Source organism: Pristiophorus japonicus, chromosome 11, assembly GCF_044704955.1.
Source record: "Pristiophorus japonicus isolate sPriJap1 chromosome 11, sPriJap1.hap1, whole genome shotgun sequence".
In the NCBI taxonomy this organism is placed as follows: domain Eukaryota; kingdom Metazoa; phylum Chordata; class Chondrichthyes; family Pristiophoridae; genus Pristiophorus; species Pristiophorus japonicus.
In genome coordinates, this window is record NC_091987.1 from 125,819,473 (window position 1) to 125,844,004 (window position 24,532).

General features: G+C 42.4%; 1 protein-coding gene across 2 annotated transcripts in view; it reads right to left on the reverse strand.

The window, feature by feature from the left end:
• The window catches only part of wdfy2 (WD repeat and FYVE domain containing 2), a 44,215-nt gene that overhangs the window by 2,283 nt on the left and 17,400 nt on the right, over window positions 1-24,532 (reverse strand). The window contains exons 3-11 of one of the 2 annotated variants that reach the window (XM_070894000.1): window positions 23,653-23,726; window positions 21,136-21,190; window positions 20,077-20,227; window positions 19,841-19,953; window positions 17,030-17,156; window positions 16,815-16,920; window positions 6,198-6,299; window positions 2,594-2,724; window positions 1,528-1,636 (exon numbers count right to left, since the gene is read on the reverse strand). In XM_070894000.1, coding sequence (XP_070750101.1) covers window positions 1,528-1,636; window positions 2,594-2,724; window positions 6,198-6,299; window positions 16,815-16,920; window positions 17,030-17,156; window positions 19,841-19,953; window positions 20,077-20,227; window positions 21,136-21,190; window positions 23,653-23,726 — 968 coding nt within the window. The remainder of the gene's footprint in view (window positions 1-1,527; window positions 1,637-2,593; window positions 2,725-6,197; window positions 6,300-16,814; window positions 16,921-17,029; window positions 17,157-19,840; window positions 19,954-20,076; window positions 20,228-21,135; window positions 21,191-23,652; window positions 23,727-24,532) is intronic. The other variant, XM_070894001.1, reaches the window with a different exon arrangement.

The window sequence follows — 24,532 nt, forward strand, 5'->3', positions numbered from 1 at the left end:
TGCTTTACAGATCACAAATAGCATTACTGGAAATGGCTGCACAGTCTCCCAGTGACATGTAGATAGCCTCTGACCTCGGCTGCCGGGCCCCGCCACATTCATTGCCCCAGTTTCTAGTTGTCCTCCCAAGGCCATTCCACTCAGCTTGCACTCAACGTTGTGATGAGATATATTGAGCACTGAAACACCCATGTGTACTGTACTCCAGAAAAATAAAACCGAATCCAACATCGGCAGCAGCAGCACAGAATCTGGCAAAATACCCAGGAGAATTTAACTTCAATCACAAGTATAAAATTAAATTTTATACTAAAACAAAATCAGATATAAAAGACGTATAATGTAAATGAAACACAAGAAATGGTGCCGAGTGAAATACAGACTTTAAAACATGGGCTTTAACTATCACTGGAATGTCCCCATATAGCTCAATTTTAGAACCATTTACTTTAGTGATCATAGGGTTCTTTGCACACGCTAAAAAAAATCTCCAATATTAGTACTTGAAACATGTCATTCTAAGACCCAATATTATCACTGGAACACAACCAAGACTCAGTCAGCCTGAACAATCATCTCAGGAAGATAAACAGGTGCAACAAGGCTTGCTCCAGGTTCCTGGTTTTTAATGATCGACTTGTTTGTATATTCCTCACTCTGGACATGAGTCAACATTGTGAATGTTATTCCCTAGCCGACTGTTCCCTCTTCCTTTCCTGAAGTTGCTTTTTTGGATCAGTTCCATGGGCAGTACTTTGGGACCTCATCCGAGTAGCCATTCTTGAAGTGTGAGCCTAAACAGAGAGTATCAGGGGTGGTAACTACAGAGGAGCCCAATGCTGTTTGCACCCAACATCCTCACACATGTACTTTCCAGTGGAGGTCATTGGACAGCATTCAGGTGCGAGAGGAGAGAGAGATATTTTCACCTTCCCAGCCAAAGGGCACGGAGGTCCACTGCGTCCTTCTGTACCTAAGTGAAAACCAACTAAATCAGTATAGACTAGGAATCAAATTTGGGACCTTTGCTCCCATCACAATCTTGGGAGGCATTTCCTGACCCACCTTTAACACCAACTGGTTGTTCTGCTCTTGAAATTTCACCTTACAGTTGGGAGGAGAGTTTGAGAGGGGAACATGAGAGTTGTGAGGTAGTGAAATACCAAGGTTAAGACCTGGGACAGAAGGCAGGAGTTGGCAGAGACCTGCGCAGGCATGCAGTTCTATCTTATATTGTCAGCTCATTACAACCCAAGAATCTGCTCTGGGGCCTTAGCTTTTCACCATATTTATTAATGAGTTGGATGAAGGAAGAGAGTTATATATCCAAGTTTGCAGAGGACACTAAATTAGGAGGTACAGCAAGTAGATGTGAGCAGTACAGATTGGCTGCAGGCAAAATTCCCCCTCCTACCTCACGCACTCCAAAAATGATCCTCTAGTGCATCCCCTATAATCAGACTGCGCAGTTAGAGAGCAGAAATGGCATGCCCAACAGAGGCATTGGGATCATTCATCACTTCTTACCTTGATAACCCGGTCATTGCCAGACGTCAACAGCCAACCTCTAGTTACATCAAAGTGCATGCGGACCACGTTGTGCTTGCTATCATGGAAAGTAGCTGTGGGTGCTCGACTGCACACAAGAAGAAAACAAACATTCATAAGACGATCACTAAAAAAGAAACGTTTAAAATCTGATGCTGACAGGCAAATCAGCATCTTACATAATAATACATTCTTCAGGAGATTGCACTGTCTGGCATATGCAGAAGTAAGCAATGTTACAGCTGAGGCAAGGATGTACATTTTCGACAATGAAAAGTGCTTTCAAAATGTTTGGTAAAATTCCTATACAGTCACATACAATTATTGGGGTTTTGTAATTCATCCCTTTATTAATTAGGATGTTAAGATCAACTTTATTGCAAAGAATTGCACTGACATACTGGCCTTGAGCGAGTTGGTCCTTACTGAAGCCTCTCCACACCATACCTGCTCAAACACACCTTCGTCTCTCTTGTGACTCCTTTAGTGCCTTTCCTTCCTTTAAGCGCCTCCATTCACCTCACCACTACTTCAGCTGTCAATCGGCTCAACCTATCCTTCACCTCCAGCCCCAGAAAAATTTTTACAAGCTCCAATATTGGCCATTCCCTCTGGTACGGCTCTCAACTTCACTCCCTCAAGTCAGACAGGACCCCAATTTATCACCTGAAAGACAACACCACACGGCACTGAAGTGTCAGCCTAGAATTGTGTCCCCTGTAATGGGACGAATCAACTATTTTCTGACTCGGGTGAGAATGCTACTGCTGAGTCAAGCTGACTCATTGCACAATGTACATCGTTCCAATTTATATTGATTTTAAAAACAGAAATTGTGTAGCCTGAAATCATAAGCATTAACTAGAAATGGTGACTTGTCCAGAATTCAAATGTTTGAAATATTCAACCAATTTTGGCAAGTGTCCTCAGCAATCAAATGAAGTTTAACCAAAATCAGGTTGCCTTTGAATTATACCAGTATTTTAAAGTTTAATAAAAAGCCCGATGATACCATCTTTCCCAACGAAGTTTGCACTATGCTTACTCCTCATCGGTTATTGATTCATAGCAGCTGTCACAGACTCTCACTTCAAACTCAAATCCCATCAATGGGATGGAGGATCGCTTCGAGCTGCACTTCCCACAGAGAGCTTTCCCACACTTCCTGCAGTGGTGCTAAAGGAAACAAAAAATAGACGTGACATTTGCAACAGAGCCTGGTACAGATTCATCCAAAGAGAAACACAAAAACTAGACAGATAGTTGATATAAAAGGATATATAATCCTGGCTGGACAGTTTAGGGCGAAAAAAATTAAATCATGAGGATGTGGACTTGGCTTGCATGCCCTGGAATATAGAAGATACAGGGGTGCTCCAATTGAGATGTTTAAAATAATTAAAGGATTTGATAGAGTAGCTGCCTGCTTGACTGGCACCCCACCCACCACCTTAAAGCTTCACTCCCTCCACCACCAGCACATCATGGCTGCAGTGTGCACCATCGACAAGGTGCACTGCAGCAACTTGCCAAGGCTTCTTCGACAGCACCTCCCAAATTATTTAATAGAGTTTGGTATTTAATACACACTGGTTCAAGTTTCAAACTCTCTTCTGCAAACAGTAGTTGATGCTGGGTCAATTGTTAATTTTAATTCTGAGATTGATAGATTTCTGTTAACCAAAAGGTATTAAAGGATTTGGGGCAAAGGTAGGCTGATCAAAAAAGTAAAAGCCCATGGGATCCAAGGGAGAGTGGCAAATTGGATCCAAAATTGGCTCAGGCAGGAAGCAAGGATAATGTTTGAGGGGAGCTTGTGACTGGAAGGCTGTTTCCAGTAGGGTTCCACAGGGCTCAGTCCTTTACTTTTTGCGGTATATACTAATGATTAGGGGGGCATGACAAAGAAATTTGCAGATGATACAAAAATTGACTGTGTGGTTGACAATGAGGAGGAAAGCTCCAGACTGCAGGAAGATATGAACTGGTCAGTTGGGCAAAAAAGTGACATGGAATTCAATCCAGAAAACACAAGTGTGAATTAATACATTTGGAGGAGCAAGGTAAGGGAATACACAATAAATGGGAGGATACAGATGTGGAGGAACAGAAGGACCTTCGAGTATATGTCCACAGATCCTTAAAGGAAGCAGGACAGGTCAATACGATGGTAAAAAAAGACACAGAATGCTTTCTTTTATTAGCCGAGGCATAGAATACAAGAGCAGGGAATTATGCAAGAACTGGATACAACATTAGTTAAGGCACAGCTCGAGTATAGCATGCAGTTCTGATCACCACGTTACAGGGATGTGATTGCACCAGAAAGGATGCAGAGGAGATTTACGAGGATGTTGTCCAAACTGGAAAACTTTAGCTAGGAGAAAAAATTGGATAGGCTGGCTTTGATTTCCTTGGAATAGAGGCGGCTGAGGGGAGATTTAATTGAGGTGTATAAAATTATGAGGGGCCAAGAAGGACCTATTTCCCTTAGCAGAGGGGTCAACAACCAGGGGGCATAGATTTAAAAGGAGTTGGTAGAAGGGTTAGAGGGGAAACAAGGAAACATTTCTTCAACCAGAGGGTGTTGAGTCTGGAACTCTCTGCCTGAAAGGGTGGTAGAGGTAGAAACAATCACATTTAAAAAGGTACTTGGATACGCACTTAAAGAGCTGTAATCTACAGGGCTACGGACCTTGTGCTGGAAAGTGGGATCAGGCTGGGTAACTCTCTAAGCAGCAAATGAGAAAGAGCTGCATGGAGACAGAGGGAGACAAAGAGGGAAAATGAGATAAAGAGCAGTGACATGCTAATTAAACTTTCCACAGAAGGGACTGTTTAAAATAATCCATTTCAGATTTATGGTAGACTAAATCTGCAATTATTGAACTAAAGGAATATATGGAGATCAGCTGATTTAATTCCTCAACTAACTAATGGATAAGATTTATTGGCTTCATATTTTGTTTGTAGCTATATGCTTACATCAGCTTACACTTGCTTACAAGAAATTGTTAAATTCGTATATCTGTACATTTATACCAATTATGCAAGCTCACAGGAATTAACACATCCAAGATTATATTTGAAAATTTTCAAAGTCGACAGAACCCCCCAATTAAATGAAATCACATTCCAACATCCATCTTACTGCACATTAAAAATCAGCAATTTCTGGAATACAGTCCACCACAGTTGGTTGGCTTGTGGTAAGATAGTGAATTTATAAATTGTATGCTTATTACAATGTGTATGCATCTCTCCTCCCGCCCATATTACAACTCTTTGCAACCAATCATGTATTTTGCTGGAAGCTGCTGTATTTGGTTGCAAAAAATTCACATCAAGCTAGCATTTAGGGAAAGTAACAATGAGCAGACTCTGGCCAAATGGTTGTTAAAGAGTTACAGTAGTAGCTATCATTATCTGAATGAAGCTCTCCCTCACCAAGCCAGTACAAGATTGTAGGGATTCAAACATGGAATTGTGGGAATTGGGAGTCGCGAGTCACCAGCACATTCAAGGACTTGAGAGGAAAGGGAGGTTGTAGATGGGGCGGCAGTTTGCAAGGATGGAGGGGTGATGACAGTAGATTTGAAGGCAAGGGGGACAGTACCGGAGGAGAGAGAACCATTAACAATGTCAGCTAGCATGGAAGCCAGTAACTGAAGTTAGGTGATCAGCAGTTTGGTGGGAATAGGGTCAAGGGAGCAGGAAGGAGGTCTCAGACAGGATGAGCTTGGAAAGGTCATGAGGGGAGATCAGAGAGAAGCTGGAGAAAGATGAGAGGTCAGGGCTAGGGCAGGGGGGATGCTTAGAGAAAGTTTGGCCTATTGAGCTAGGGGAAGGAAGGGAAGAGGCAGTGCAATGCTGAGTGCACACCGGAGGTGCCAACTTTCAGATGAGATGTTAAACAGAGGCCCCGTCTGCTCTCAGGTAGACGTAAAAAGATTCCATGGCACTATTTCAAAGAAGAGCAGGGGAGTTATTCCTGGTGTCCTGGCCAATATTTATCCCTCAATCAACATAACAAAAACAGATTATCTGGTCATCACATTGCTGTTTGCAAGTCGGCTGCCGTGTTTCCCACATTACAACAGTGACTACCCTCCAAAAGTAAAGCGCTTTGAGACTCTTGAGACAGTGGGCATGAAAGGCACCATATAAATCAAAGTCTTTCTTTTCATGTGACTGAAAGGCAGCCAGCCACGAGATACACATTGAGCTAACTACCTCACCTTCCTCTGCCCCTTATTGGCTGTTCTTCCAAAGCAGTGTACTTCAGGAGGGGGGGGGGGGGGGGGAACACTTGCCTTATTAGACTTGTTAATTGCTGTAGGTTCTATGTTAACTTGGAACACTGATGACAGACAGGGATGGCACCATGCTTCAATGTACTGTCAAGCTGCCCCATAGAATGGTGAGCCAGCAAGGCAGAGGTAGTGAGTGGGGATGAAGCACTGGGGAGAAGGAACAAAAGGTTGACAGGCACATCAGCCTGCGCAATTCTCACATCAAGTGGGCAGCTGAATTCGGAATTAAATTATCTTTAAATGGTGCAATGCAAATTGGAGAACTTTCACTGAAGGCCAGATTACAACAAATTAACTTTAAAAACACAACATTTAAACGTGAAAAAGATGATGTACCTGTCTCAAACCAATTTTCTTACTGTCCCACATTTGTTTGAAGTTCCAGAAGAAAGGCTGGTCACATTTCTGGCAGGAATCACTATCTAGCCAATCAGGAGTCTAGCATCAAAATGGAGGGGGAAAAAATTCACATTATTAAAAACTACTCGGTCCTTTTGGACCAGAGTATAAATCTAACCCAGATAAAGAGATAGTGTCTTTCCTGGATGATTATTATTAAAATCCCTAAAGATTGGGTCTTTTTAAAGCTCTTGTCACTGGACACAGAAATTAAATTCATTTACCATCTGAAGAGAGCACAAGACACTGATGCTACACTGAATACTCCAGCAAGGTTGGGATTCAGGCAGTTATTGCAAAGAGATCAGCATTACACTTTACCCCCACACCCCTGACGTAGGAGTGTTTAATGTGGTCACTGGACATAAACTACACAGGCATAAGTGTAACGTTCCAGAATGGAGCTCGAAAGATGTCACTATGGATCTATGACATTCATTCCCTGAATAAATACTAAGAGTTCACTGCAATAATCTCTTGTATAAACAGAGTGCATAATGCAAGGCATTTGCTCAAAAGTGATCCAATACTGCTTTGTTCACATTGACCCCACAAGAGCCTGAAGTTAGCTGTCTGTTCTGTTCATTCAACTCCAGCTTAATTTTATGGTTGTGGTGGAGGAACACAGATGCAAAACAGCAGACACCAGTTCCATATGAACATACTATTTCATACATTGAAAATGCAAAGAAAAGTTAGATTACCTACCTTGAATATGCTTTGCCTCATTCTTTGAATCAAGGCCAACCTCAACATACAAACTAGCAGGCTATCAAAAGAGAAAATGCTTGGACCATATAGGAGACACAATGGTGACGTGGTCCTCTCCCACACATGCACGAGTCAGGTGTATATATCTCTACGTATACTGTATTTGCCTTATCCTGGAGGCACAAGTCTTTGAAAGGAGGCAGCAGGAAGGCAGCAGCAGGAATACACAAAAACATTGCACTCACTCAAGGGTGCCAAGCATAGGCAGTAATTGTGCGCGTGGAGGGTGAACTACTTTCAAAGAATGAAGACCATACAAATCCTCCCTCATTCAACTTAAACATATAAAAAATTTACGTAAAAACAAAAAACAGGAAATGGAGTTGGGAAATCTCTGATTTAGCACAGCGGCCAGCTTTGAGCACTACAGCACCAAAGCACTTGCCACTTTGTGCAGTCAGTTCAAGATAATGGCGTGTTATGAAGGTGAGCATGTTACACTATGTAGCTACTTTATATACACAGCATTGAGACACCATTTGCATGTTACTTCCAACAGCCATAGTACAAGCAGAATTACCGTTAACATCTCTTGGTGATCCTTACCAATTTTCTCCCACTCAAGAGCACTGACTCCGCTCAACCATGGTCTGATGGGTCCCAGCTGCGCTTGGTGGGTCTAGTGAAGGGTCTGTTGGTCATGGGCAAGCCTAGACAGTGGGAATTCTGCTCGATTTTTCTTTCATTCTGCCGACCTGCTTAATCTCGATGTCCGTATGCAATGTTCTACTTACTTCACAATTCACTATGCGTCTTAGTCTATTGTATTTTTTAAATATAATAAGCTACCACCGATCCCCAAATAGTTTATTTACATATAGAGCGAAAAGCTGGGGGCATCACTTGTCACAGTCAGCCAAAGCGAGAATGTCCCTTGTATTTCAACTCTGCCCATCTCCCAAACAGTTTTCAGACAATACAGAACATTGACCCAGTCAGTAAATGCTGCAGACAAGCAAGAATAGCTGAAATATCTAGGATGGAGAGTTATCCAGGCACCAACAGACCAGCTGTCTGCACTCAAGTGTACGGTGGATGCTTTCTGTGATGCCAATAAACTGCAGTGTGAGCTGCAGACAATGACCTGGTTTATAAAGGGTCTTTGGTCCATAATAAGCTGCAGACGGATACATCTTGGGAGGCTATGCAATGTGTTTAAAGCTGGTTTGGTAACTCTTGCATTCAGTGCATCTTTCAAGAGATAATCAGTGAAACATCAGAAGACCCTGAAATCTTTTTAAAATCACAAACAAGTCAAGGAAAGCTGCAATCTGCATATTAAAAAGATTGAAGAGTCTCCCGACGGAACCAGCTGTACTTTCATTTCCATTTGTCAGACCTAATGTACCAGAGAAACCTCTTCACCAGCAAAGTCTCAAGAGTTGCAAATTTACTCCAGCTTCATTTCGGAGCCAAATATTTGGAACATTGCAAAAGAGGTGCACATTACACTAAATGTCTGACTAAATCCTGTTTGACAACAGATTGTAATCCTCCCAATCCAGTCATCTCATGGGCTGAGGGGTTTGTGTGGATCGGCAGCTGTTCACTGAAAAAAATTGGGGCAGACTTTGCAATACAGGTACAACCTCCGAAATCCGGAAACCTCAGGACCGAGTTTTTCCGGATTTTGGAACAAAAATCCAACGTCCTGAATCCGGAAAGCCCTGGGCCGAGTTTTGTTTTTTTTCTTCCAGATTTCGGAGACAAAATCCGATGTCCCAAAATTTGGCTCAGAACAACCGGCGTTAGGAGGAAAAAAAAACCTGCATTGCAGCCCTTGGAACAGCGGTAGGTATAAAGACCTGCAAAAAAGGAGTTAAAGTTTTTATTTTTTAATTCTTTTGCAGCGATTAAATAGTTAAGTATCTTGTGAATGTTACATGATTTTTTTTTATTTCTTGCAATTTTTTTTGGTGTGTGTCTGTGCGTGGCAGGAAGGGGGGGGCGGTGAAAGAGATTATTTACAGAATACTGATCAGAATACCGGTTTTTGGTACTCCGCATTTCAGAGGTTGCACCTGTATACCGCAAGTTCAGGTTTTCAGCATGAACTTGCACATTCGCTAAATCCCAAACTTGTGATCTCGCAGTGATGAGGAAATACAAATTGCTGGCACAGAGTTTGGCAAATTGTATGGTTAGTGAAAGCAGGAGCAGGAGCCTGTTTCACATCTTAAAAAAATATATGTATAGTGTACACATGTTGGAGGAGGAAACTTTGGCATTTTAATTTGGGAAGTTGAAGAAAGTTAAATAAAATGAACATCCATTGGATTTCAGGGACCAATTCTGCTCTTTCAACTCAAAAATGAACATAAACAACAATTATATAATGCATCTATAACAAGGAAGAGATTGATCTATTACCAGTCTAAATGAGATCGGAATAATATAATTTAAATCCTGAAAATTAAGATTGAATATATGGCTGGGAATCTCTTTCTAAAGTTCAACAACATTACTTGTGGGAGATATAAAACATTGTTTTGACCTTAACAGAGTATCAAAACAGGAAATTGTATACATAGGGACTAATAAATTGAGAGTTTGGATGAAAAAATGAGATGCTGATATGAAATAAGTCCAAGTACCAGATTAAAAGATTTGAGTTTTTAAAATGTAATTTCAATGGGAGAGATTGAAAGAGGTTTCTGTGGGCGCGGCTTAGTTTAGACAGACTTTGTAGTCGTGCCTTCCCTTACACATAGGGTGTATGCTGCACTCAGTCTTCATGGTGTCATACGCTGCGCACAACTCTGCAGCACTGAAAAGCAAGTCATGTCTGGGCCTCACACAAGGCAAATTTGTACTTTTGTAGGTCGCCAGTGTACTCTGTAGCTACACCAACGGCCACAATTTTTGGCCTATTAGAAGCCAAGATCCTGAAAGTCTTGTATAAGGTGGATGGAGGCAACTCAAAACAAAGGGCAATATTTGGAGTTATGCTGTTTTATTCTAGTAAAACAAACATAAAAAATAGGTGCAGGAGTAGGCCACTCGGCCCTTCGAGCCTGTACCACCATTTAATAAGATCATGGCTGATCATTCCCTCAGTACCTCTTGATCCCCTTAGCCGCAAGGGCCATATCTAACTCCCTCTTGAATATATCCAATGAACTGGCATCAACAACTATCTGCAACAGGGAATTCCACAGATTAACACCCTGAGTGAAGAAGTTTCTCCTCATCAGTCCTAAAAGGCCTACCCCTTATCCCAAGACTATGTCCCCTGGTTCTGGACTTCCAACATCGGGAACATTCTTCCCGCATCGAATCAGTCCAGTCCCGTCAGAATCTTATGTTTCTATGAGATCCCCTCTCATCCTTCTAAACTCCAGTGAATAAAGGCCCAGTTGATCCTGTCTCTCTTCATATGACAGTCCAGCCATCGCTGGAATTAATCTGGTGAACCTTCGCTGCACGCCCTCAAAGGCAAGAACATGCTTCCTCAGATTAGGAGACCAAAACTGAACACAATATTCCAGGTGAGGCCTCACTAAGGCTCTGTACAACTGCAGTAAGAACTCCCCTGCTACTATACTCAAATCCCCTAGCTATGAAAACCAACATACCATTTGCCTTCTTCACCACCTGCTGTACCTGCATGCCAACCTTCAATGACTGATGAACCATGACACCCAGGTCTCATTGCACCTCCCCTTTTCCTAAACTGCCGCCATTCAGATAATATTCTGCCTGCGTGTTTTTGCCCCCAAAATGGATAACCTCACATTTATCCACATTATACTGCATCTGCCATGCATTTGCCCACTCACCTAACCTGTCCAAGTCACCCTGCAGTCTCAGCGTCCTCCTCACAGCTCACACCGCCACCTAGTTTAGTGTCGTCTGCAAACTTGGAGATATTACACTCAATTCCTTCATCTAAATCGTTAATGTTTATTGTAAAGAGCTGGGGTCCCAGCACTGAGTCCCGTGGCACTCCACTAGTCATTGCCTGCCATTCTGAAAAGGACCAGTTTATCCCAACTCTCTGCTTCCTGTCTGCCAACCAGTTCTCTATCCACGTCAGTATATTACCCCCAATACCATGCACTTTGATTTTGCACACCAGTCTCTTGTGCGGGACCTTGTCAAAAGCCTTTTGAAAGTCCAAATCCACCACATCCACTGGTTCTCCCTTGTCCACTACCAGTTAGATCCTCAAAAACTCCAGAAGATTCATCAAGCATGATTTCCCTTTCATAAATCCTTGCTGACTTGGACTGATCTTGTCACTGCTTTCCAAATGCATTGCTATTTCATCCTTAATGATTGATTCCAACATTTTCCACACTACTGATGTCAGGCTAACCGGTCTATAATTACCTGTTTTCTCTCCCTCCTTTTTTAAAAAGTGGTGTTACATTAGCTACCCTCCAGTCAATAGGAACTGATCCAGAGTCAATAGACTGTTGGAAAATGACCACCAATGCATCCACTATTTCAAGTGCCACTTCCTTAAGTACTTTGGGATGCAGACCATCAGTCCCCAGGGATTTATCAGCCTTCAATACCATCAATTTTCCTAACACAATTTCCCACCTAATAAGGATATCCTTCAGTTCCACCTTCTCACTAGACCCACTATCCCCTAGTACATTCAGAAAGTTGTGTCTTCCTTCGTGAAGGCAGAACCGAAGTATTTGTTAATTTTGTCTGCCATTTTTGTTCCCCATTATAAATTCACCTGAATCCAACTGAAAGAGACCTACATTTGTCTTCACTGATCTTTTTCTCTTCACATATTTTGGTGTCAGTTTTTATGTTCCCTGCAAGCTTACTCATACTCTATTTTCCCCCTCTTAATTAAACCCTTGGTCCTCCTCTGTTGAATTCTAAATTTCTCCCAGTCCTCAGGTTTGTTGCTTTTTCTAGCCAATTTATATGTCTCTTCCTTGGTTTTAACACTATCCTTAATTTCCCTTGTTAGCCACAGTTGAGGCACCTTCCCAGTTTTATTTTTACTCCAGACAGAGTAAATTGCTGAAGTTCATCCATGTGATCTTTAAATGTTTGCCATTGCCTATCCACCGTCAACCCTTTAAGTATCATTTGCCAGTCTAATCTAGCCAATTCATGCCTCATACCATCGAAGTTACCTTTCCTTAAGTTCAGGACCCTAGTTTCCAAATTAAGTGTGTCACTCTCCATCTTAATAATGAATTCTACCATATTATGGTCACTCTTCCCCAAGGGGCCTCAACAAGATTGCTAATTAGTCCCTTCTCATTACACATCACCCAGTCTAGGATGGCCAGCTCTCTAGTTGGCTCCTCGACATATTGGTCTCGAAAACCATCCCTAATACACTCTAGGAAATCCTCCTCCACCGCATTGCTACCAGTTTGGTTAGCCCAATCTATATGTAGATTAAAGTCACCCATGATAACTGCTGTACCTTTATTGCACATATCCCTTATTTCTTGTTTGCTGCTGTTCCCAACCTCACTACGACTGTTTGGTGGTTTGGACACAACTCCCACTAGCGTTTTCGGCCCTTTGGTATTCCGCAGCTCCACCTGTACCGATTCCACATCATTCAGGCTAATGTCCCTTCTTACTATTGCATTAATTTCCTCAACCAGCAACGCCACCCCACCTCCTTTTCCTCTCTGCCTATCCATCCCAAGTGTTGAATACCTCTGGATGTTGAGTTCCCAGCCTTGGTAACCCTGGAGCCATGTCTCCGTAATGCCAATTACATCATATCCATTAACTGCTATTTGCGCAGTTAATTCATCCACCTTATTCCGAATACTCCTCGCATTGAGGCACAGAGCCTTCAGGCTTGTCTTTTTAAACACATTTTGCCCTTAAAATTTTGCTGTAATGTGGCCCTTTTTTTTTTTTGCCTTGGGTTTCTCTGCCCTCCACTTTTACTATTCTCCTTTCTATCTTTTGCTTCTGCCTCCATCTCCCTGCATAGGTTCGCATCCCCCTGCCATGTTGGTTTAACTCCTCCCAACAGCACTAGCAAACACTCCCCTGAGGACATTGGTTCCAGTCCCACCCAGGTGCAGACTGTTCGGTTTGTACTGGTCCCACCTCCCCCAGAACCTGTTCCAATGTGCCAGGAATTTGAATCCTTCCTTTTTGCACCATTCAAGCCACGTATTCATCTGGGCTATCCTGCGATTCCTACTCTGACTAGCACATGGCACTGGTAACAATCCTGAGATTACTACTTTTGAGGTCCTACCTTTTAGATTTAGCTCCTAGTTCCCTAAATTTATCTTAGGACCTCATCCCGTTTTTTTTTATCTATATCGTTGGTACCTATGTGCACCATGACAACTGACTGTTCATCCTCCCTTTTCAGAATGTCCTGCACCCGCTCAGAGACATCCTTGACCCTTGCACCAGGGAGGCAACATACCATCCTGGAGTCTCTGTTGCGGCCGCAGAAACACCTATCTATTCTCCTTACAAATCGAATCCCCGATCACTATAGCTCTCCCACTCTTTTTCCTGCCCTCCTGTGCAACAGAGCCACCCACAGTGTCATGAACTTGGCTGCTGCCCTCCCCTGATAAGTCATCCCCCTCAACCGTACTCAAAGCGGTGTCTCGGTTTTGCGGGAGTTTGTTAAATGACATTAAATGTGATTAGGTTTTAAAAATCATTTTATTACCACTGTTTAACAAACGGACTCATTTTTCAGCATTCCAGCTCATAACACAGGGTTTAAAGTGAACATTAGCCCATTATATTTAGCAAAGGACTAGTTCACCTGGAAAGGCTGTTGCTTTGTTGAGTGTATTTCAGTAATAGCATATGCTTGCCGGAAGTTTCATGTGCAGATTTTTAACTGGTATCTCCCCCTTCAACACACCTGGATATATATGGTAGAGGAAGCAGACGGTTTTGATTTTTTTTTTAAATCAGTGAAGGATCAATAACTTTTTGCCAGCTTGTTGCTGTCCAGGTGATTGTTGCATTGATTGGGTTTGCTTGATGGCAGAGGGAAAAGATCTACAGATAAAATTCTGCTCCGAGCTTCGAAAGGTCAATTCAAGTTTATCACAGTGCTGACGAGCAAGACCATGGGGGGGGGGGGGGGGGGGGAAAAAAAGGTAAATAATATAATTAAACTGCCAATCCAGACAAACACCCACCCCATTAGTTGACTGTGGATTGGGACGAGTGCAACCTGTCGGATCAAACACAAGTACTTCATTGTTTAAAAAGTAGGCATTTTGTAAACTTGTGTATGGAGAAAGTCAATCTGAATGACTTGGAATTATGAGCTAGTTTGATGGATACATGGGAGTGCTGTAATCACTAGGTCTTCTATAGGCATACTAACAGTAAGAGTGTTGTCAGAGGGCCGATTAGGAACCAAAATGGAGATCTATTGATGGAGGCAGAAGTACTAAATGAGTACTTTGCATCGGTGTTTACCAAGGAAAGGGGCTTTGCTAAAGCCATGGTAAACAAGGAGGTTGTCGGGATACCAGATGTGCCAAAAATAAAGATGTGGCACTCGACAGGCTGGCAGTACTTAGTGGTTAAGTTAACCAGTCCAGATGGGATGCATCCTAGATTGCTGAGGAAAGCAAGGGTAGAGATTGCAGAGGTACTGGCCACAATCTTCCAATCGTCCTTAGATACAGGGGTGGTGCCAAAGGACTGGAGTATTGCAAATGTTACACCCTTGTTCAAAAAAAGGGGAGAAGGATAAACCTGGCAATTACTGGCCAGTCAGTGATGGGGAAGCTTTTAGAAACAATAATCTGAGAGAAAATGAATAGCTACTTGGACAAGTATGGACTAAGAGGAGAGCTAGCACAGATTTAAGGGAAATCATGTTTGACTAACTTGATGTTTGATGATGAGGTAACAGAGGGTCAATGAGAGCAGTGCAGTTGATGTGGTGTACATGGACTTTGAAAAAAGGTGTTTGATAAAGTACCACATAATCGGCTTGTTAGCAAAATTGAAGGCCATGGGATAAAAGGAGACAGTGGCAACATGGATACAAATTGGCTAAGTGATAGAAAACATGTGGTGAATGGCTGTTTATCAGACTGGAGTACAGTACTAGGAACACTGCTATTTTTAAATATAGATTAATGACTTGGACTTGGGGGTACAGGGTACAATTGTGAAATCTGCTGATGAGACAAAACTTTGAAGTGTAGTAAACAGTGAGGAAGATAGTAATAGACTTAGAGGAATGGGCAGGCACATGGCAGATGAAATTCAATGCAGACAAGTGTGAGGTGATATATTTTGGTAGAAAGAATGAGACATGCTAAATGGTATCATTTTAAAGGGGGGGGCGTGTTTGTGCGCAAATCTTTGAAGGTGGCAGGACAGGTCAACAAAGCACTCAAGCACAAGGGATTCTGGGCTTTATAAATAGACAGAAAACAAAAGCCAGGAAATTATTTTAAACCTATATAAAACACGAGTTCAGCCCTGCTGGAGTATTGTGTCCCATTGTGGGCACCACACTTTAGGAAGGACCCGAAGGCTTTACTAGAATGGTTCCAGTGATGAGGGATTACAGTAGAGAAGGCGGCTAAGAGGAGGTTTGATCGAGGTGTTTAAAATCAGGAAAGATTTTGATAGAGTAAATAAAGAGAAATTGTTCCCAATGGCTGAAGGGTCAATAACAATAGGGCACAGATTTAAGGTGATTGTCGCCTCTAGTTCTTTTGCCAAGAAAAAGTTTCTATGCAATGAGCAGTTAGGATTTGGAATGCACTTTCTGATACGGTGATGGAAAAAGATTCAACAGTCGCTTTCAAAAGGGAATTGGATAAATACTTGAAGGACAAAAAATTGCAGGGATGTATGGGGAAAGAGCAAGAGAGTGGGACTAACTGGATCACTCTTCAAAAGAGCTGTCGCAGACCTGATGGATCGAATGGCCTCCTACTGTACTGTACTAATCTTTGATTTTATGAATGCCCTTTCGGGAAAGAAACCTGCTGTCCTTACCCAGTCTGACCTATGTGCCTGCAGTCCCATGCGGACATGGTTGCTGCACTTTACAGTGGTTTAGCAAGTCAGTCACTCAGTTGCAAACAGCAGGAAATGCAAGACGGGCAATAAATGCCGGCCCTGCCATCGACACCCATAGCCAGAGGATTAATTTTGAAAGAAACCCGCAACTATGACGGGTAAATAAGGTTCCACTATACCATCAGTCCACCCTGTAACCAATCATCATCATAGGCGGTACAATACAGTCACCAACAAGCTCCTTTCTTGTGCGACATTTGAGATAACAGATCCCCAATTTCATGGAGTTTGTTTCCTCTCCCCACTCTTTCAACATCACCAACTCACATCAGGATCTGGTCCGACAGGCACCGAACAGCCTCCAGTACCACACCCACCTGTGTATTTCCTGCAGGGCTCATTGGATAGAGTACAGGAGCTGGGGAACACTGACCGATTTCTCCCCTCGAATCCAGGTGTTGAGGTTCATTGTTTTGCACCAAGGGATAAATCAACTCAGCAGAGACTGTGGATCAAGCTTCCCACTCAGATTGGCTCAGCATTCATGCCGTACAATGCTACAAGCTCACATGAAAGCCATGAAATTCTACTTGGCTCCCAATAGTTATGGGAATGTAACCGACACACTGTGCAGAATGGAACTATTACAAGTGGAGTTCTATCTCGCACTCATTCTAGAGCAGTCCACGATCGAGAGAGGTGGAACTTTCACTGTCAAAAGCACGTGAATTAGAGACATCGAAATGAGCTGGACTCTATTTGCATGGTTTTCAAATTTTCAAAGACTGAATGAAATTGCATGCTGACCTCTTGCCTCTTTACATCCATGTTCCACACAACAATCCCACCATCTGCACCGCAAGAGATCAGCTGCCGAGTATGATGCGCATAACAAAGGGACTGAACTTTGTCACTGTATGACAGAAACAGAACAAAGAGTTAGCTAAAGCAGCATAATTGCACTCATGCTCTGGTAGGAAAACAAGTGTACGTGCAAATTATTACAGAAGCTGAGCACTCACTTGTGGCCTTGTAATTCAATAGCAGTTCCCTTTCTTCCTCCTATATCCCACATAATAATGGAATGATCAGAGCTGCCCGAGAATAGTGTTCGTCGAACTGGGTCCCAATAAAGTGCGGTGATGCCGCCTGAAAGAGACGGGATTAGATTTTATGCGGTCCAGGTAAATGCTCTCTTAAAATCCACTTAAAAACTTCAAGGTGGACGAGAAATAAAAAAAAGATTATGACATCCTGCATAGAGGAAATCAATTTAATTTTTGGTCTGTGCACTTACAGAATGCACATCCTACCTTATGTTACTGTTTGGTATTTGCTTTATATCTTTGTTACCTTTTTGTGCTCATCGTGAAAGATGCTAGTACTGGAGAATGGAATACCTTTCATTTGCAGTTACAGCACACACTCCCAAGGCCAGGTATAGGATGTTCAAATGCAAGTCCAAACTTGCTTTACTTTGCTCCAAAAGCACACCTTAACCCCAACCCTTGGAAGTGCATCCTCTATGTCAGTGAAAATTTTTCACTTCTCTGACTAACCATCTTTCTAACCCCTCGAGTTGTGTGCTATGGGCCCATGTCTAGCAGGACTGAGACGACTTTCATCTTTCCAGTCTGAGCTGAATTTAAATTCAGTTCCAGATGTGAAATGATAGTGCTATATATGCATGGAGAGTTTTTATTTTGTCACAATCACAGATTACATCCATTAATTTGCATTCTAACTTAAGGGAATTGAAACTAAACTCTGCATTCAGCTGAACTACCTCACTCTGAACAGAGATTAGTATATAACCTGTTGATGCACAAGGAGCATTTCACCCCATCTGTCGATTACCGATGTACTTTGTTTCCAAACTTTACAATGTACTCAAAAGCAGCAAGAGGCACAGAATACCTGCAATGTAAAGAACATGCCAACAGTCTCTTAAAGAAATGCACACACACACAAGACATGCATGACTTCAATTCGCATGTTAAAACTCTTTGCCAATCATTTTGGGTCTCCTCACAGATCAGTGATTTACACAAAAATCATTTGACCCACATGAATGTTGGGGGCTGGAGGGGTGCACAGAACAGGGCCAGTTGAGTGCTGTGGTGCCATTGTCGTCCATTAACCATTAATATATTAGCATGGGTAAGGGATTGGCTAACTAACAGGAAATGGAGTGTCGGGATAAATGGGTCATTTTCCATTTGGCAATCAGTAACTAGTGGGGTGCTGCAGGGATCGGTGCTGGGTCCTCAACTATTTACAATCTTATTAATGACTTGGATGAAGGGACCAAGTGTAATGTAGCCAAGTTTGCTGATGATACAAAAATGGGTGGGAAAGCAAATTGTGAGGAGGACACAAAAAAATCTGCAAAGGGATTAAAGACAGGCTGAGAGAGTGGGCAAAAATTTGGCGGATGGAGTATAATGTGGGAAAATGTGAGGTTATCCACTTTGGCAGAAAAAAAATAGAAGTGCAAATTTTAATTTAAATGGAGAAAAATTGCTAAGTATTGCAGTATAGAGGGACCTGGAGATCCTTGTGCATTCAACACAAAAAGTTAGTATGCAGGTACAGCAAAAATCAGGAAGGCAAATGGAATGTTGGCTTTTATTGCAAGGGGGATAGAGTAAAAAAAGCAGAGAAGTCCTGCCACACCGAGAGCACTTTTGGGACAGTTTTGGTCTCCAGAGAAGGTTCACTAGGTTGATTCTGGAGATGAGGGGGGTGACTTATGAGGATAGGTTGAGCCTATACTCATTGGAGTTCAGAAGAATGAGAGGTGATCTTATCGAAACATACAAGATAATGAGGGGGCTAGACAAGGTGGATGCAGAGAGGATATTTCCACTCAGGGGAAACTAAAACTAGGGGACATAGTCTGAGAATAAAGGGGATTTTTTTTTCTCAGGGTTATAAATCTATGGAATTCTCTGCCCCAGAGAGCTGTGGATGCTGGGTCATTGAATATATTGAAGGCGGAGATACAGATTTTTGTGCGATAAGGGAACAAAGGGTTATGGAGTGGGCAGGGAAGTGGAGCCGAGTCCATGATCAGATCAGCCATGACCTTATTAAATGGCGGAGCAAGCTCGAGGGGCCAGGTGGCCTATTCCTGCTTCTTATGTTACCAATCGTCCTGGAAACGGCGACTCTCCACGAAGAGGGAACCAACTAACTGCATTAAAACAGTTTGTATAGTTAGATAAAAATGTGCCCAATTCCACCCCGCTCCTGGCTTTCCTTCCTCTTTGACCTTCAGCTTATTACTCAAGTCTTCATAAATACTGCTACAAGTTGCCCCATCGCCCACCAAGCAAGCTCCAAGCAGCTTGGAGTCAGTGCAAGCAAGTAAATGTAGACCAGAAAATAATATTGGATTGATTACAGTGCAGTAATCTAATCAAGTACTTCAGAGACAGAACCTCACCCCTCTCTCCCTTCAGTGAAGATCTAGAGATATGTAATTGATATGAATCAGATCAAACTGCTGCCTAAACCCATTCTCTGGCAAGTTACCACCACCACATTTGATTTCAATTGCATCTGGGTGTTTTGTTCAACTTACTCCCAATAGCAGTTGTCATGCTCACAATCAGCGACACAGAAGGTTTACCAATGATTGGAATGTGACTGGAAAGTTATCTAGAAATAATCTAAAGAAATTTCCATAGTTAAACATATTTGCACACTAGTAATGAGCAAAATATTGCAGAATCACTGGGCGGGGGTTGGGAATTGTGCCATGATGTGTCATTTGGCTAAGACGGAGAGATAAACGTGAACTCCAACCAGAGTAGCTCTGCACAACTTACCACTATGTCCTTTAAATGACGTAACTACAGAGCAATTGTCTGGATCAAGCTTCAAAATCGTCACCTGCCCAGAATAATCCCCGACAAAAGCATGCCGTGTTTGAATGTCAAATCTGAGAACAGCGGTTATGGAAAAGTATGAGAAAAAAAAGCAGTCTTAAATGCTAGCGTTTACATAAAATGTCACGTTACACTCCACACAAGATAACCCAGTATTAGTGTTTAGTTTAGGATACTGCAGACACAACGCCCAAGCAGAGGTTCTGTGGCTACCTAACCTTCGGCCACTCTCCGTACAATGCCAAGTGAAGTTTTTGTCCTGGCCTGTGCTCAGCACCCATTCCATTTCCAAGATGAATTGGACCATTGTCACTCGGTTCTGATGAGCTGACAAAAAAAAACACAAATCACGTTGGTTCTTGAACTCTCATGAATTTCAAGCTATCACACAGCAAAATGTATAAAAGTGGCAAATGGTAGTGGCACCATCCCTTAAATCAGAGTTTACAAAGTCTGCTGCTCAAAGTTTATAGGTCTGTAAACCCATGACATTGCTACATCTATGCATGATTTTACATTGTTCAATGGCAAAGTAAAATGGATAGGCATAAAATATTCCCAAATTATAACTTTTGCCGTTAGTTTCAATATAAACATCTATTTCAGATCGAACTAACTCTCCCGCACATGACTGAAATCTCAATCCGTCCAACACAGAGCGAGTGAGACCTGTTGCTGGCTTGGGCGGAGATCACCTTGTACAAGAGATAGGTACTGTATATCATTCAGGGCCAGAGTGGTCTCCTGGACTTGCTTTAATTGCTTAGGGAGTGGAGATTACGTGGCATTGGTTGGGGTGGGAAGTATCTATCGTAATGCAGGAGTGATGGCCATGGTATGACAGACGGGATCACCCAGTAGGTCTTTTCCTGTCCATTTTTAGAATGCAAGCACAAAGAGTGGAAACAGTCCCATCGTTGGATAGCGAACTCAGAACAAAGCAAAGATGGGTTCCTCCGTAACCTCTGCAATTACAGTACCAACCTGCTGCTTTCAACATCTGAATGAGGCAATACTTCATGCATCTGGCAAACTCAACACAAAACCTCGCAATTCAGGTTTGCCAAGTTAATAGCTCTGGACTACACTAAAACCTTTGGAAACAGTGCGGGTGGAGTAGCCGTTTCCTAGCCCTTGGCAGTAAACAAAATACCCAGTCACCAACCTGTGCTCTCACGCTCAAGGCTCTTGCCTCTTCCTCCCTTCCCAATTAGAAGAGTCAAGGAGTTCCTTACCTGGATAGTTCTTTGCAGAAGTCATTTTGTTGTAGTCCTCTGACAAAATAAACTCCTGATAAAAGATACAAAATTTCTTAAGCTACAACCTTTTCTTAGTCATTCCAATACAGATTTAAGCCAATACATTATATAAACACTGCTTTCTGTCAGTTAAAATTTTAAGAAACTTCAGAGACAAGTTTCAGCATCAGAATTTCTTTTTGCAAAAACAAACTGCAGTCCCTACTGTTTATAGCTGGCGCGCTCGTGTGAACGCAATTTGCCTTCCGCTATATGCAGTGGCCAGTGTAACAAGTGATTGTGTGAAGCAGTGGAGACTGAGAACGGCAGATCTCCAAAGAGGGTAATTCAGAGGCCTGCACTGACAACGAATGACACCAATGGTGCTGAGATTAAAGCCCTGGAATGATCAGTGTCTGTAGGAGGGCTCAAAAATGGAGCCGCAATGTGTCAATTCACTATTATTTTTAAGTTGGATAAGGACAAAACCTTTCAAAGGGTAAAAACTGAGCTGGAATATATCCATATATCCAGCCAACAAGATCTGCAGCCAACAAGCAGGGCTCATAGCAGTAGCAGGAGCTCTAGAGGCCACATGGCAATGGGGGAGCTTTGGACTTCGTGGGGGAATAGTTTCAGAATAAGGGAATTGTGCATTTAAGACAGATGAGGAGGAATTTCTTCTGAGGGTCGTGAATCTTTGGAATTCTCTACTCGAGAGATGTGAAGGCCGAGTCATTGAATATATTCAAAGCCGAGATAGACAGATTTTTGAACTACAGGAGAGTCAAGGGTTACGGGTAACAAGCAGGAAAGTGGACTTGAGGCAAAGATCAGATCAGCTATGATCTTATTGAATGGTGGAGCAGGCTCGAGGGGCCAAATGGCCTACTCCTGCTCCTATTTCTTATTGTCTTATTAACGACCGATAAATCAGGAACTGCCCAAAATAGCCGGCCTACTTAATATGGTTCAAGTGTTGTAATTGACACCTAAAGTAATGGCAATTGGTTAGCACCATTTAGCTGACATAGGCAGCTGCTCAGGATAAACGGAGATGGTCCAAGTGGTGGGGACAGTATGCTGCGAACACTCTTAATTTGTTTATTAACACTTTTTTTAAGTTGACGTGTACACTGATAACAGGGGAAACTGGTTTGGCAGATTTTGTGCTCAGTGTAAGGTGTAGGATTAATACCAGCAGAGATACAAGACAGCAAGGCAGTTGCAATGACAATAATGATTTCAAACATGCTAAATTCAGCTCCTGGATACCACTCTTCCAAGCCAGTTTCCCAGATTATGGTCAGCACACTTTTGATTTATTATAAAGATTGACCCAACTCTCTCCCCTAACACTACATGTTGCCAGGAAACAAAAATTTAAATTGGTGCAATAGTACCAGACCAGTATATTAATATCTGGCCTGAAACAAATTGCAAATCAGACTAGTTCAAATCAAAGTTGACTGTTCATGTGAATTCTAGGTGAATGTAGAACAAGCACACACAAATGTGCTTGCATATCTGCTTCCCTTTAAAGATTTCCAAGTGGCAAAGGGGACTGTTAAGAATCTGCACAAATGCGTTCTCAATGCACAGCTTGACCTCTGATGCAGTGCCAAAGCCTCCCACCAGAGCTACTGGCTCCACAAAGGGTCAACCAGTCTGGGAGCAATTGCTATTAAAACATGCAATTTCTAAAGTCTGATGGCCAAATACCAAAGAGGATTCACCAGCACTCACAGGCAATGACTTAAAATACATAGTTTTTAAATACAGACAAGGGAATCACTTGACATTGACAAAACAGAATCCACTCTTACTGTTTATCCAGAAGCAAAAAAGACCTGGCATTATTGCACGAGATTTTCATTCAGATACCCATATCCCGTGTACATGAACCAAGTCCTGGATTTAGGAAGTTAAAATTAACCAATGCAGCAAAAATTATACTTTGCTCCTTGAGGTGCCTAAATACACTGACTGACTTCATTCTCTACCCTCTGCTCCTCCAGCACCGACCCACTCCTCATTCCTTACCTATACGCCTAGGCCTGCTTACAACTGTTGGTAACAATTTCAGTGCCCCTTACTCTCGATTTTCTCATGCATGACTGCCACTTGTGCTTCCCTGCCCCCGAATGCTTCCACAGTCAAGCACCCAGTCTCTGCCAAGCAACCATAGAACACAATTTCCTGCTCATGTCCAATGGACAGCGATGAAATTCATCAATAAAAAAAGGTAAATATCAAACTGGAGAAGGGCAGTGGACCTTCCTCAAAGGGAAACGCTTCAGTTACTGCGCCTTTGTCTGTAACAACCTCCAATTGCTCACCTGAGAGAATTATTTATTGCCCAAGAGATCAAAGAAATTCCCATTTCCAAATGGACGCTAAATGAACGAGGAAGAAGTTTGTCTCCCAAAATGTGCTGGACACACCAAAGATTGGCGAGACATTTGTTGATAACCATTTACAAGAATTACCTCTAGTTTATAGTCAGGTACTCACGGAGACTGTACCGTTGTCCAGTCCTACAGAGAGCCTCCTTGTTTCTGGATTGAAGGACATGCATGAACATGAAGCTATAAAAGGAAAATGCTCACTGTAATGCTGGATAAGTTAACATATTTTGAACATGTCAAAAGCCACCAATCACTTTTAATTCATATAATTAATTTAAACTTTGCTACTTTATGCTGCAATATCATTCCATGACAATTTTTCTATTGAGATGTACTGCTTGAAACAAAATTGGATAATGCAATTAATTTATAGATTTAGGTTAATTAAACATTGGGAGAACAGGAATTGTGTGCACAAAGGTGAATGTACATGTTTATGCCACACAATAACCGCACTGAGTCTTTGGCAATTCCAAGCCGCAAGTGACTTTTCACTCTGTTTAGCTGCATACCCCAACAATTTAACACAAGAAAGCAGACAATTTCTGACAAGGCTTGGCTTGCAGTCCCAAACCCTGCAGCAAACAATACTGTAAAGATACCATTGATCACATTCCTCCACCCACAAAGAAATCTCAAGCATGTAATGAGTACAAAAGCAGAAATGCCTTCTTGTACAGACCCTGGCATGGTGTTTTAAACCTCAAACCATGGCTGGTTTTCTTAGAGTTGGATAAATGTAGCATAGGAATCTGCATAACCAAAACACTGCTGCAATTTGAGAGGCAGTGAAGCTGTATAAAAACATTTCAGGAGTACGAGTGTACAGTACAACCAATTGTTGTTTGGAATATAGGAATGGGAGGCATTCAGCCCAAGAGCCTGTGCCACCATTCAATTAGATCATGTCCACCTCCGGCTACTGACGGTCCGCGTTGCGGAGTTGGAGCTGAAGGTGGATTCACTCTGGAGCATCCACGATGCTG